This window comes from Acyrthosiphon pisum, chromosome A1 (assembly GCF_005508785.2).
Source record: "Acyrthosiphon pisum isolate AL4f chromosome A1, pea_aphid_22Mar2018_4r6ur, whole genome shotgun sequence".
NCBI classification, from domain to species: domain Eukaryota; kingdom Metazoa; phylum Arthropoda; class Insecta; order Hemiptera; family Aphididae; genus Acyrthosiphon; species Acyrthosiphon pisum.
In genome coordinates, this window is record NC_042494.1 from 161276157 (window position 1) to 161291946 (window position 15790).

The 15790-nt window shown below is 29.5% G+C and overlaps 4 protein-coding genes and 1 long non-coding RNA gene across 6 annotated transcripts; 2 read left to right on the forward strand and 3 right to left on the reverse strand.

Annotated features, from left to right (window-relative positions):
• The first annotated feature begins 391 nt into the window (after window positions 1–391).
• Window positions 392–3888, forward strand: LOC100569306. The gene is made up of 7 exons (XM_003245536.4): window positions 392–1266; window positions 1338–1520; window positions 1595–1770; window positions 1836–2006; window positions 2157–2354; window positions 3273–3408; window positions 3672–3888. The coding sequence occupies exons 1-7, from the start codon at window positions 1173–1175 to the stop codon at window positions 3758–3760; spliced, it is 1047 nt and encodes a 348-aa protein (XP_003245584.1). The 5' UTR covers window positions 392–1172; the 3' UTR covers window positions 3761–3888.
• On the reverse strand, window positions 3772–4831 carry LOC100165081 (UTP11-like U3 small nucleolar ribonucleoprotein-like). 2 transcript variants are annotated; one of them, XM_008186394.3, is made up of 2 exons: window positions 4699–4831; window positions 3772–4633 (listed from the first exon to the last, which is right to left on the reverse strand). In XM_008186394.3, the coding sequence occupies exon 2, from the start codon at window positions 4624–4626 to the stop codon at window positions 3871–3873; it is 756 nt and encodes a 251-aa protein (XP_008184616.1). In that variant the 5' UTR covers window positions 4627–4633; window positions 4699–4831; the 3' UTR covers window positions 3772–3870. The 2 variants fall into 2 exon arrangements, with proteins under 2 accessions (XP_008184616.1, NP_001156204.1); NM_001162732.2 differs by having other exon boundaries at window positions 3779–4776.
• Window positions 4832–6338: 1507 nt separating this feature from the next.
• On the reverse strand, window positions 6339–7301 carry LOC100167114 (U6 snRNA-associated Sm-like protein LSm5). The gene is made up of 3 exons (XM_001951220.5): window positions 7086–7301; window positions 6607–6803; window positions 6339–6513 (listed from the first exon to the last, which is right to left on the reverse strand). The coding sequence occupies exons 1-3, from the start codon at window positions 7129–7131 to the stop codon at window positions 6481–6483; spliced, it is 276 nt and encodes a 91-aa protein (XP_001951255.1). The 5' UTR covers window positions 7132–7301; the 3' UTR covers window positions 6339–6480.
• A 181-nt stretch (window positions 7302–7482) lies between these two features.
• On the forward strand, window positions 7483–14999 carry Vasa4 (protein). The gene is given in 9 exon segments (NM_001163708.1): window positions 7483–7720; window positions 7786–8328; window positions 9496–9717; window positions 11351–11527; window positions 11609–11804; window positions 12540–12737; window positions 13683–13855; window positions 13926–14021; window positions 14902–14999. Coding segments are annotated over 9 exon segments (1644 nt in total). The 5' UTR covers window positions 7483–7717; the 3' UTR covers window positions 14938–14999.
• Window positions 12963–14142, reverse strand: LOC107884163. Its single transcript, XR_001679747.2, has 3 exons — window positions 14048–14142; window positions 13242–13428; window positions 12963–13182 (listed from the first exon to the last, which is right to left on the reverse strand). It is a non-coding gene; the product is annotated as an uncharacterized LOC107884163 (long non-coding RNA).
• Window positions 15000–15790: the final 791 nt, after the last annotated feature.

A 15790-nucleotide genomic window follows, 5' to 3' on the forward strand; every position in this document is an offset into this window, starting at 1 on the left:
TAGACTAAAAACTAAATATAAGATCCAAAAGAATAGGAAAACAAACTTACGTATACTGTGTGTATCGGCTCTTCAGTCTTCAGGTTAAATATAGCTGTGGCCTGTGGCATATTATCCAGAGTGCAGACTCCAATATATCAAATACCTGACTGTTATCTTCGTCTTCGTCTCGCTCCGAACTGTATCGAGATATTTTGCGAAAATAACTTGAGCAGAACGAGATGTGAGAGTAATTGTTTAAAGTATTATTGAGAGCAGACGAGCAGTCGTAACTCATAAGTAGTCGTATTATATGGTATGATACAACAATATAGAGCTATATAATATATTGTTATAATATCGTGTAGGCACTATAAATGTACTGTTCAACGACCTGCCCGTTTATTGTTGGCCGAGGCACGATACGTTATCTTCTATACCGTGGGCTAAGGTACGAGTATTTTTTTTGTCCATTGAAATTATTAGAATTGTGAACCGTTCCCGACGACCGATGGCAATCGGCGTTTACCATAGATGATTGATATTATGATATATAATAAGATAAATCCATAGACCTAATCGTATACGCCGACGCACATTACTATTCTTTAATCTATGATTACCAAGCATTATAAAATAGAACTATTCTTTACTTTTTGTTCTACAGTGGCTGCATCAAGAAAAATTATACGGTCATTGTAGTATTAGACCTGATTATCGAATTATATTTTCGTAATAATATATATGGGTACCTACCTACGTTAGGTTTGGTTTTGAATCAAAAATAGGGAAAAAAGGGAAAATTAGTGAAATGCTATTTTAAACCTCAAGAGTCGCGGTGTTGATAAAATGTTATTTACATCCTTAGACATTAAAGTCTTTACTATAAACAGTTAATAACAAATACCTAATATTGTACTGCGGAGGTATTTATTAGTTGTTGTTAGACTTAGCCGTGTTTACATTATTGATGGTTGATCAATGATCATTACCATTTTGGATTACCCACTTACTAGTACGTTGTTTTTAAACCTAACCGATTCGTCGCGAGATCTTTGTCCACCACGAACCTAAACAGCGGATACACCTTAAATCTGTGCTCGGTGTCTACTACAATCTGTATCATGAGATGCGTACATTAGAAACAAAATTAATGAGGACTAAGAGATTCGGTAAACCGTAATCAGCTCAAGATGAAACTCTACCTGGATGAAACGTGTCGAGTGAACTTCCCAGGCGACGTCATTAACGGCATACTCTGCGTGCGAGAAAGCTTTGATTTCGGTCGTAAGTACTAAGCACCCAATTTTTTTTTAATGTCTACTATTCTAAATGTTTTCGTTGTACGTTGCGGACAGTTGAGCCCAGGATAAAGGTCACTGGATTCACGTGTATATGGAAACCGGGTCTCGCAAATACTGTGGTGACCGATGGTGAAATCGATGAATACTCTGTGTTCTTTAACGGCATGGCAGTGCTGAGTAAAGAAGACGACACACATACGGACACGGCTAATCAGTCACTGATCGACGAATTGCAAGGTTACTGATCTTGCAATTATTGTTTGTCAATAATTGTCACTGAATATTGTCTCATTTATTTCATTTACATCTAGGTTATTCCAAAATATTTAAGTTCCACATTGTTTTGCCGAACAATTTGCCACCATCGCATGAAGTCCCATTTGGTCATACAAGGTACAAACTAGAAGTGCAATATAATGGTTTAACCACTCAAGACTATTTTAGTGTGAACCAATGGGTTGGTCTGAACACACGTAATGATGCTTCCGTAAGTATTATTTGCAACAGTTTTCATTAATAGTTCTTTTATAGAATTGTTTACACTTTATATAGGTTAAATGTGCAACATTCTTTGTGCCATTCTACGCGTTTTGCCAATCAATTGAAATGATATTAAATTTAAACCAGTCATATTATTTACCAGGTGAAACTGTTCATGTAATAGCTATGATACAAAACAATTCTAGGACAGATATAATTTTCTCTAAAATACTCATTGTTCAGGTTAGTTGTATTTTTAAAATAATATTTGTTTACATTACATTGGTACTTATTTGAACTCAAACCATAGACATAATACTACCTGATAGAACATAACACTGTAGTTCATAAATATGAACCATTAATGTATCATATTTATTTTACATAACATAGATCACAAAGTACTGGAAGACTCATCATCTATTACCAATAAAACATGTCAGAGTAATTGCAGAAGGAATACGAGGATATATACCTAGTGGGAATAAACAAATATGGGATAGCCATCCTTTAAAATTACCAGCAATTATTCCAACCACAAATACATCCAACAATCCATTCAACTATTTTGAAGTGAAGTATAAAATTAAGGTAATTGTTTTTAATAATCATTGATAATTTTCTTATTTACTTTTGTATCTTACATTTAAGTTTTATTCTTTTGCTTGTAAGTCTAAGCTGGTAAATATCATTGAAAATATTTATTTTAATATAATAAATATTATGTGAATTCTCTACACAGTCTACACAAAGAAGTCAAGATACTCCTGTTAAATATTTCAAATTGTTTATTTTCTCATTAAAATTCGCTATTTAAAAACTTTTCTTCTTTCACAATTCATGATAGTTTTAGACCCCTGAAGATTAAATAAATATTTAAATTAAGATATTATTCAGATATGGAGATTCATATTTTATGAAAATTATTACATTTTTTTAGAAACATGCGATTCACATAAAATAGTGTCATCAATGAGTGGTTTGCTTCTTTCATCAGTATTCTATACATTTTTCTGTGCTTGTATTTTAACGTATAAGTTATTTCATATATTTTTTTACTTAATATTTATTTACAACCTGTTAAATAAAACAATTTGAAAATTTGGTACATGTTTAATGATAAAAGTTTCACATGGATAATTTGAGGAGGAAGCTATTTATTAACGGCACCTCACATCAAAAATTGTTTAATTATTGTTTGTCGGTCTTTTTTTTATCAAAATTTAGAGTAAAACTTTGGGTCAGTTGCATTTGAGACAATGTTAAACATTCTCAGGGAGGGAAATAGTGGACACAATTATTACATCAAAAAATACCTATAGAATACATATTATCCATATTTTCAACATTATATTCCATTTAATAATATTTTCATGAGGAATTGAGCTTGAATAAGATAAAACTAAAAGAATAAACTTATTTTTGACTATCAATTGTATGCACTTTTTTAAAACTAAGTATATTAAGTGTCTGCTTGAAATTAATATTTATGGAATTATTTATTTTCAGATGCTTATTAAATTAAAAAATTCAAATAAGAGAATAGTGTTAAAACAAAATTTATTTATTGGTAATTGGGATAAAAGTATCGCTACCAATGGTAAACAGTTCATAGACATACTGGAAAATAATTGCTCGACTTATGGTAAGTCATATTTGATGATGGTTTGAATTCAATTATGTACTTATTAATTGGTATAAAATTATAAATTTTTAAATCCTGTGCATTTTTGAGATTCACAAATCCTAAAATAATGTCTATTTAAAAGAATATAATTCAACATTAGTTTGAGGGTTAGTTGTTTTATTTATGTTTGAAATATCAATATGTAGTTATTTAATATTTAATTAAATATTTGTAGCATAACATCAACTTTCCAGTCTATTATTATTTATTATTTTTTTCAGAGGTCGGTGTTAAAGAATGTCCTCTAATTAAAGCGGAAAACATAGATTTCATACCAAAGTATATGATTTATGAGAAAAGACAAGAATAAAATAAACCAAATTTCAAATTTGTTAAATATATTGTATATTATTTATAATAGAAGGACACTATTATATCAAAGCAATTTTTTACATTAATATTGTTATAGAAAAATAAAGATTACTTTTTTCTCTCGTATTTCCATTTGTAAATTGGGGCTGCATCCTTTGTTGCGGGTTTTATCTTCTTTGGCTGTTCTTGCTTGGAACCAAGCAAATGCGATTTAATTTCCAGTTTCCTCTGTACAACAGATAATTCTTTTTCCCTATTAGTTCTTCGTTCTAGTTCTCTGTATGATTTTCTCTTTTCGGATATCATTTGCTTAATAGTCTCTTCATCTAAATCTGGCAGTTCAATTTTTTCCAGATCTGACATTCTCATACGATTAGTTTTCCTTTCAATAAGATCTGGATGTGTGTCGATATTTTCAGGTAAATTGCCCAGACACTGGTCACCATCATTGAAATATATATGACTGTTATTTGTTTGATTAGCTTGATCTAAAAAATGTAGTTGGGATTGTAAACGCTCAATTTTTTTCCTTTCCATAGTCGCACGCATATTGATGTATTTCAAATCTCTAGTTTGCATTAGCTTAATTTGTTCTTCAGTATGTTCATCTTCTTCTCGTATTTCTGTATGGCGTCCGTCCTCGACTTTGGAATTTGTCATATGGAAATAAAATTCATCTGGATTGCGGTTTTGTGCTCGTTTCTTTAATAATTTCATTACACGTTCACGTTCCTGGTGGTGTCTAGCACGGACTTTATAATCTTTTTTCTTCTCGAGCAACCCATATTTTTGACGAACATCAGGCTGGTGGCGTTCCCTGTGCGTTTTCTGATTAACTTTTGATGCTTTTATCCACGACGACATTTTTGAACTAAACAAATTATATAATAAAGGTATATTATTCTATTCCTTTAGAAATGTGCACTTACTACTTACCCAATGAATGTGTGTTTTTAAGTGTTCACACTAATTAGCACTACGATTCAAAAATATATCTAATTATCTATATTCTATAGCTGTACTTAGGTAACGTTTAACAATAGTCAATAAGTATTAAGTTGTGATAATTCTGTTATCTGAAAATCCAATTGGTAAAGCACATGGGTTCAGCAGTGCTGCCATAAAAAAAATTGAAATATTTTGAGTACAATAAATATATAATTTTACGGTATTTTATTCACAGACCTTATAATCATAATAATATTTCCACGATTTAGTATATCTTAAATCGTCCTATTAATTATTATCGTACTAATTAATTATTACTTATTAGTTATTATTTAATATTTACCCATGAACATAATTCATAAATATTTAACCCATTAGCGCCACTAGAGGGGGGGGGGCTTAGTCCCACCAAAACTTGTAATAGCCCCTCAAAATAAATTATTTAATTCTTTCCTAAAATATTAACAAATCTTTAAAAATTAAACTGTATTTCTTATTTTTTTTTTTTGGAAAAAAATGTAATTATTTAATTTTTATTTAAACTTTTTTTTTATATTGCCTATGATAAACATTATGGTAAATATCATAAGCTATATGCTTGTATTTGTTTTAAGGAATCAATTTATGTCGGTATGATATAAAATATTTTGTATTTGGTAAGATTATTACACATAATTTTACAGTATACCTATGCACTGAAAGAAATAGGTAATAGCGGGATAAAAATCCCCGACCCTAGGAAAAATATGACTATACAATGTTGACAGTGCATACACATACTGATACGTACTTGCTCTATACTTGAATTGGCTTTTTCTTCATAGTTCATAATATCCATTGATTTATTAAATGTATTCGTTAAATTAAAAACTTTTTCGAATTCACTTTTTTTTTATCAAGAAAATTATTAATTATTTACATAATACTTAAGCGATTTTTATGAAAAGCTCACAGCACAACACCCTAAACAAATTTCAATGGGTGCTTGAGCAGTCTGGCTCTGGCAGCTGGCACCCGTCTACTTGGTGCCTATGCCTGTTGGTCTTCAATTTATTAAGATTATCTTCTAAGACTGTGATGAATACACTTATTTACGGAATTCTTTGTAAAATGTAGGTTTTACTTTTTCAGTGATTACTATCCAAAAATTAATATAAAAAAGTTTTTCTAGAATTCATTCAGGAGATAAAATAAGTTATTTCAGTTATTTCATCAGTTACGCTTAAAACATAAAACATTAGAAGTTGAACAACTAGTTACAATAAATCACATTAATATTTTCATGTCAACAATGTAGTTCTAATGAAACGATCAACACTTTCAAACGTGCACATCTGATCATCCTTTTTTTTTTGTGTAAGTACAAATTCTGTAGAAATAACTTTATTTTACAGATGAATGAACGTATGTTACAGTGTATAAATATACAAATTAATTTAATTTAATTTTTTTAGATGATAATATTGATTTTTATTAAAATCACCTCATATGATGTTCATTTAATCGGTTAATACTGTTAATACTATTCATCAGTATACATATAGTTTAAGACCCAGGAAAATGTACTTGTCATAGAGTTGAAAAGGCATAGTTGTTATTTGTGGGTTAGATATATATACATAAAAAAATTAATGAGTAACTTATTATATTTCAGACTTGAACATTTAGATAGGCTAAACATGTACACATTAAATTTATTATTAATAGTTAAATATATTATGTCTGTATATGACTTGATAGATGTTTCAATAAAAATGTTAACATCAAGTGTTATTCACCAGGCATTTCACCACCAGGAACCAACTAAAAACATACAATAAATATGTAATTAATATTTTTATCTCAATTATAATTTATAATAGAATAACATCACTCAATATTAAATAAAAAATTTACCATTGTTATATTATTTCCATTTAGCAATATTTGGTCCAATTTAGTGACTCGTCTTCCTTCAGGCGTAGACTCATATTCCGTTACATCTTCAAGCAACATGTTGACAAAATCATCAAACCCCAATAAAGTACCAACTATTTCCTTATCGTTTTTCATAACAATGTGAATCCTAGAGCCAATACATTTATCCACGAGTTCTGAAATATGTAGCATATTAAAATTTGTATGGATTTGTTTATCCAATTGGGTGATTGTTGTCAAAAAAACAAAACAAATTATGAAAACCTTCATGACTCAAACAATTTACCTGGTTCATCATGGTGGATTTTACAAAATAACTGAATTAATTTTACATAAAAATATAACGATTTTTTTTCACACCACACTCCATGACAAAAATTCAAACCATTGAAAAAGACTTGATTAAACTATGGTAAAAAGTAAAGTGCCTATATAATATTATATAATGTATCACTTACCAAGTGGAAGCAAAGTCGAAGGATTAGTCGCAACGGAAGTGGCCATGGTGTGTAAGATTTTGGATTTACGATTGACGAGCAAATAAGCAAACAGCAATGAACACAATAAATTTAGTCGTTGACTATACTAGCACATGAAACGGGCAAACGGCGAGTCTGTGCTGTGCTGTTGTGAACTTACTGTGAAAACTGATAGTTCACAGTTGTTGATAGTAGATAATAAAGATATGGATAAAAATCTAGTTGTTGTATAATCACGATTTAAGATAGTACTATCTTAAATCGTGGTATAATAATTATATCTGTGGTCCTATCCCACAGATTTCTATATAGGTATTACGTGGTTATTTATTATGTGATAGAAGTCTGTGTCCTATCAATATCTTTATTATCTATGTCATAACTCCTGAACTCCATTTGCATTTTGCGCCATATTTCCCTTTTGCCTTACATTATGGTTGATTTTATTTAAATTATTTTTTATGTTTCAGGCTTAAGCGTTTAAGCCAATAAGCCATGCTAACTGCTGAATGCTGCTGACCAATTACGACAGTTTACCTTCACTAAACTTTAATAGTCTCGTTCATATTAATTCTTGCTCTTCTATGATAAATATAGGATAAATATTAAACATGGTTTGTACATTTTTCAATAATAAATATGTTTTTATACCACTAACATAATATTATGACTGATTTAGAATTCTCTCAAAGAACCGATCGCAAATGAAACTTCTAAAAATAAAAATTTTTCCAATACCCGAGGCCGAGGACGAGGATTTTTATTAAAAATGATCGAAAAACACAATTCTGAAAAATTTGGGAACTTATCATCGTCGTCAATATTACCCACAGAAAATATGAAAAGCAATGTTGTAGTACATAACCAAGACCTTGTTAAAAAGTCTAGTTTTCCAGACTGTGAATTTAATTATGTAAACCCTGCGAGATCAACTTATATTCCACCTGAACCCAATGAAAATGACAAATCTATTTATGATGATGGAATCAGTTCTGGTATCAATTTTGAAAAATTTGACGATATTGAAGTGAAGGTGAATGGAAAAAATATACCCGAAGGTATTGAAAGCTTTGATACGTTGAACAATATACCAGACCGGTTAATGGAGAATATTAAAATGTGTAATTATGTGAAACCAACTCCTATACAAAAATATTCTATTCCTATTATTTTATCTGGTAAAGATTTAATGGCCACTGCACAAACTGGTTCAGGAAAAACGGTAATTAAACAATATGAATATTAGTATTTACATATATCTACTTATTTATAGTGATCAGAATAGCCATTTTATGCTGTGTGTGTTATGTGTATATAGAACAATATATTATGCTGAAAACCTTCAACTAATCCATGTATACACTGCCCGGCGAGAGAACACACCGATTCTGTGCATCTCTCCATGTCACCATGCTATCAAAACCGGTTCCTCTATGATAGGGTGTCGCATTGGGATACGTACAAAAACCCGTTTTGGTCGGCTAACTGTACGTTCTCTTGCTGGACAGAGTATAATGATAATTAAAACACTTCGGTTATATGTTTTTATAGTTATTTTAATTTACAATATACAGTAGAAGCCGCTTATTAGAAACACGGATTATTGATACAATCGCGTTATTGAAACAAAATGTACCAGGACGGATCGCCCGTATATTAGGACATTTAAATCGCTTTTTAGAAACAATCGGTTAATTGACATATTTCACTTTGATCCCAAAGTGTTTCTAATAAGCAGCTTCTACTGTATTACATAATATGAATAATGTTATTTTAAATAATAGTATGGTATAGCGGAGTATTTTTAACTTGTTTTTCAAATTGCCTAATTGAGATTTTCAAATATTAAAATAATTTCTGTAAAATCTAAAAATGTTAACATATTATACTTTTTGAAAAGTAAAATATAAAATATATAAAAAAAATTATACTACACAATTTTTAAAAATATAATAAAACAAGCTACAAATTTAGGTAATTATGTCAAAGGTCTTTTTTATGATGAAAGATGGTTGTAGTGGGTTTCTATCTGTCCACCAAAAAAGTTATGAATTTATGTCTTATTATATAGAATTTATCCATCTTTTTCAGATAATTAAATTATTTTATTATAATAATTTATTTTTTAGTAATTTATATGCCCAAACAATAATTTGTTGATGCGCGGTCAAAAGGCGTTAAGTCATGTTTTGACTTCTTCATATTCGAAAAAAAAATTTCAAACTTTTAATAAATCCTACTGAAAAATCATTATTTTTGAGTTAACACCTTTTGACCGTGCACCAAAGAATTATTCCTTATACCTAATTCCAAAAATAAAAATAAAAATATTGCCACTCTGTTAAACTAAATAACACGATGCTTCCTAATTATTATAAATTTATTTCAGGTTGCTTATGTTTTACCAATCATACAAAAATTGCTCATGGACCCACAGATATTAGTAAAAGATAGAAATCATAGTGAACCCCAAGTTGTTATAATGGCACCTACTAGAGAATTGGCTGTTCAAATTAAAATGGTTGTGTTGAAATTGGCAAGAGGTACAGGAATTTCATCGTTTGTCTGTTATGGTGGAACTTTAGTCAGTCATCAAAAAAATCAAATTCTTGTAAGTAGAATGTTTTTAAATATTAATGAGTTTGCCATATTATTATGTAGGTGTTTATTGTCGTAAGACGCGTTTAAAACTATGAAATTTTACCCTCAAACACTCTGATCTAATGATTATAGTCCAAAATTTAATTTTTCCAGCCTTGTTAACATAGGTTAAAGTTGAAGTACGATGGTGAACGTTTACTGTCTTATGTCCGTTTCTTTTAGACCTTATGACATATTAATACTATGGTGCTGTAAATCAGTTAAAATAGAGCGTCAAATGATTATAAGAAAGCTTGACACAATTTATAGTTGGAAACATTTTCATTACATTAAAACAAACATAATAATATAATATTCTCTTGTGGTCCTTGTGATAGCTGTTTGTCTCTCCTTGTACGACTGTCACATATACTCCTGTCAAACTCTTTGACTACCCTTGCATGGGCGGTGGTATTTAAATTACAAAACATTATGTTTCCTCAGCTAAATTTTCTTCTTGGGCCCTACCTATTTTAGTGACCTGCATTCCAAACATACTATATCTATATTATATTATTGTGACCTAACCTAACAGTATGGTACATATCTATATATATATATATAAATTAATGTATGTCTGTCTGTCTGTGTGTCCATATTACCATGACACCCAACCCCGGGAGGAGATAGAATATTCGTCTGCCTATGTCCTCTGCAGTGCCGCAAAACCGCAGGGGCAGCCGAGGCAATGCCCCTGTATAGGGCCCTAATCGTTGGCTCAGGGGGTCCCGGCGATGCCCCACATCTATTTTAAATTTTTAAATAATTGCATTGTGATCTATGTTTAAATCAAATAATATATGTTAAATAAAAATATTTGTTTTTATAATTTATTATGCTATCTACTTTGGTATCGAAGAACGGGGCCCTATTTATCCGTAATAATATCTATATTTATCTATACAATTATATTATTATAGTGTTTTATAGTTATTGAGTTAATTTTATATGTGAAAAGCTTTAATTAATTTTTATAATAAAAAAAAATAACACTAAAAGTGTAGTTATATTTTGATAACAATACACTGGTCACTGGGTAGCGGGCTCTCACATTATATTTTTAGGCTTTTTAAAAAAAAATTACCATCAATTTATATATAGACCTCAGGGACCTACATTGACTTTGTCAGGGGCCCCAAAAATCCTAATTGCGGCACAGATCCTTTGGTTGCCATGTTTATTGGTTACCATGGGTTTTGAAGATATTATAATAATTATTATTGGTTGCCGGGCAACGTAGTGCACGGGAACATTTAGTACAGAGATAGATTGGGTCTCTGGGCAGAAGATAGGCTAATTTAAAAAGAGATAAGGCCAACCCCGGCTGGTGCTCAAACAGGGATTTTGAGATTTACGATGGAAATTTTTGTTTTTATAAATGGTTGCCGTGGGTTTCAAATTGTTGTTATGGTAACCGTTATATTATAAAAAAAACATATTATTCATATAGCGTTGGTATTTTTAATGGGCAACGAAGTGCACGGGAACAGCTAGTATATTATATTATAATGTTAATGGCCGTCTATAGCTTACGACAATATGTATTAGATATTTATGCATATTTTATAATAATAAAAATGTAACCAATATCTTTTTTTTATCAGAAAGGTTGTCACATACTTGTTGCAACTCCTGGTAGATTAAATGAATTTGTTCAGCATGGCTTCATAACATTTTCATCTGTGAGATTTTTTGTTTTGGATGAAGTTGATAAGATGTTAGACATTGACTTAAAGCCGGATATTGATAAAATATTAGATCACTTTTCAATGCCGTCTGTTGTAAGTTTTCATTGATCAATTAATATAGAGTAAAATAATATGCTTGTATAGTATTTAATGTCTAGTGTTTATAATTTCCAGATGGATAGACAGACAATTATGCTGTCAGCAACTTTACCAGATGCCACTCAGCATTTAGCAAAATTCTATTTAAACAAAAATTATTTATTTTTAGCAGTTGGTATTATTAGTAGCGCTTCAAAAGATATAAAACAAAACTTTTGCTTGGTTAATAGATTCAATAAACGTGACATTTTGACCAGTATTTTAAAAAAAGGTATACATTTTATTTAATTGAGTAAAATATCTATGCTTAATTCATGTTGAGAAGGAACCTCGATGCAACAATTAACTAAGATATTATACTCTATTTATATATAGTAACAAATAATTTTTGTCAGGCGTGGTCTGCTTGTAATCTCTACCAAGTCGTTTATCCCTATGCCTCCCGTGTAATTAAGAGGATGTCAGCGCACTATTTGTTTTCTCTCTGACCTACACGCTCAGGAATCAGCATACCAAATTTTATGTTCACAAAAATGATTATAATCATAATAGTTTCTGAAATTAGAGTGAAAAAACCTCTTATAAAATTTAAAGGTAAGATGCCCAAGGGCATCATAGGCATTTTAACATATTTTAATTTTAAAATGGATTATGAGTATTTTAAAATGTACAAACAATTTACTATTTTACAATACTCATAACTCACTTAAAATTAAAGTATAGTAAAACGCCTATGAGATGCCCAAGACAATAATCTTACTTTTAAATTTTTTAAGAGGTCATTTCACTCTAATTTTAGAAATTATTATGATTATAATCATTATTGTGAACGTAAAATGTGCGATATTGCGTGTGGGTCAGAGAGAAAAAGCAAATAGCGCACTGACATCCTTAAGTATTACATATACTTGTAAAACCCTAACCTGGTTCCTTTAACACAAATTTATTATATAAATTATAATTATAAATAACAAAAACATTTAATTATTTGTATGTTCTTTTTTAGATTCAGTAGGAACTATAGTATTTGTAAATCAAAAATGGACAGCAGATTTCCTTGCTACATATTTATGCGAAAAGCATATTCCATCAACAAGTATACATGGTGATCGTTTACAAGATCAGAGAGAAATTGCTTTAGATGATTTTCGTACCAGAAAGATGAATGTTCTTGTAGCAACAACTGTAGCGGCAAGAGGATTAGGTAAATGTATACAACTTTAATTGGTTAAGTTTAATTTCACAGAATATTCTGTCGAATAGAATAATATCTTCTAACTAAGGACATAATATCAATCATTTACCACCTCTTTTATATAGTTAATATAGAAAAAAATGTTATTCAATGAGTTGTAGGCAAAATAAGTATAAAATCACTCATTAATTTTGAAATGAGCAATGACTTATTTTTATTAAGTACTAGCCGGCCCATCACAGCTTCGCTCGTGATTGGTTGTTATTTTGCCTTTGGACGATGATATGTAGAATTTTTTATTCAAATGTTATCGTTTAATGTGATCGGCAAATAAATATACAAAATGGTTAATGAAAACGTATTGAAATGTTACTTCATCAATTGTTGACGGCTGGGCCAATTTTTCAAATTTGACAGGTATTTTCAGATTTCCGTTTTTGTTTATAGATGGTTGCTTTAGGAGAAATAACAACTTTATATTATAGATTATAATTATTAGTATTATTTATATACGTTATTATGTTTATTGAATATTCATCCGTTAGACCGCACCACTTGTACCAATCTTGTATCTTTATTTCCTGTGACTTTGAGTTATATTTTGCGACTCTCATATAGCTACTGACCTTCCCCTAATCCGGCTAAACATCTGTGTTGAATTTCAAGTAATTCGGACGAGTAGTTTTCAAGATTTTGAGTTCTGAAAAAAGCGACATTCATTTTTATTTATATAGATTAAAAAAAAATGAAGAATGGTTTTTATAGTTAAATAATTGTATTAGTTATATAAACATTTTTAAATTGATTAGACAATGCATTTCCAGTGGACTATTTAAATAAAACAGAATTTATAACAAAATTATTTATCAATAGAGTCGTCTGCAAACAATAATTTTAACATTTTTATTACTTCATTAATAATTTATTGATAAACTTTAACTTTTGAATCTTTAGATATTAAATGTGTCAACCATGTACTTAATTATGACATGCCTCTGGTAATTGAAGAGTATGTCCAAAGAATTGGGAGAACAGGTAGACTAGGCAACAAAGGAATTGCTACATCTTTATTTGATCCTGATGAAGATTATCTTTTGGTGGATCCAATTATATCAATTCTTGCATCAGTAATAAATCTTATACTTATCTTTTTTTAATCCAATTTATATTTATACATTTTTAATTGTTTCGATTTAGGCAAATCAAGAAATACCCAATTGGTTACTGAAACTTGGACGAGAAGCCAGATATAATGATGATTTCGATAAATTTGGAGGCTCAGATATAAGAATTGTAAATAATATTTATATTGTACTTACTATTATTTTCTGTATATGTGGAACCCGTGGAATATCAGGATATGGACATTTTTTTAGCTCAATATTGTTTAACATCAATTTATGTTGGAATATTTTTAATTCTTTAACTATAGATAATGTTACCATGATAACAATGTTTATTTTTTCCAATTTTCTTCATTATATGCTGTACTTAAATAGAAATTTACATACAACTAAGTAAAACTCTATGTATTTATCAGATTATGTGCTTTTGATACATTACTTTCCTTGTTTAATATTGGATGTCTATTCCTATTTTTGTGTCAATTACATGGGTATTTACATGGGTGTGCTCACTTGGAGTATGAGGGTGTGATACCCCCCCCCCGCCCTTTGGATTATTCTCTACATTAAAAACAACTAAGCACGCCACTGAAGACATCTGGTCCCACGGGTTTTTACTCAGTTTTTCCAATCTATTAACTGAATGTATTAATCATCAACAAAGATAAAACATATATGAGTTATTAACTTTAAATTAAAAATAATGGTTTTGTATTTTGCCAAGCATTGATTTGTTATAAACTTTGAAGCAATTGGGTTTACTTGAATAATGTTCTTATTGTTACGTTGATGATTATTATAAATTAGTTTAAAGACATAGACTTCAATTTATAAATTTGATTAAAATATTTGAATATTAAATAAGTTTTAACTACTATTTTACTCGTATTGTTTTAAAATGAAATACCTATTGATGTAATTCTAAACTAACTTATCACTTAATATATTTTAGATCGGTATCTTCTTTCAAATATAATAAATTATCAAATTAAATATAAATAAATTTTAATAATTATCAATTATAAAATTGTATTTATTTGTGATTACAGATGTCAAACTCAGTCGATGAATGCGAAGAATGGTGATTGAATATTCAATAATTATTGTTTTGTTCCATATTTTTAATAAAAATTTTAAACAAATAAAATTTCATATGATATTCTCATTAAATTCCAGAACCAATAAGAATTATTTTATTATCTATAAAGTTGCAATTTATACTTTCTTGATTTTTAATGAAAAAACATAAACATATTGCATACGAGTCTGCAATGAAGTACCACATTTTATGTCTTTGCTATCATATATAGCACATACCTAGGTAATTTACTGAAGAGTCTGAACATAGGGATATTCCGATACTACCGACACTAGTAAAGTATCGATACTTTGGTTGGTCTTTGGTCCTCTCCCTTTTTAAATTAACCTATCTTCTGCTCAGAGGTATAATCTATCTATGTATATGAAAATTTCTGATCCGGTTTACTTCGTTGCCCATTAAAATTACCAACTCTATATGAATAATATGTTTTACATATCATTATGACAACCATTTATATACAAAACATTCCATTGGAAATTTCAAAATAATATATAAATGGTTGCCATGGTAATATGTAACGTGACGTTTTTCGATTCTATGTGCCAATGCAATGACAAAATGTCAAAAAAACTGAATTTTGAAAAATTCAATAGTATACAGTTCCAACAAAATATTTTCCGACAAAATATAGCCCTTCATGGTTTTCTGTATTCAAATTATACTGCTGTCCACTTGGGCATGATATCGGATCTCTCTCATTAATGATTAATATCTTATATAGTTATATTAAAGCTAATTTAATTATCCATAAACTCATTTCTACTGAGTTATATTTTTATTATTTTCCATGTTTAACCCTGAATACTCTATTTTTTTAACTTTTATCTTAAGGGGAT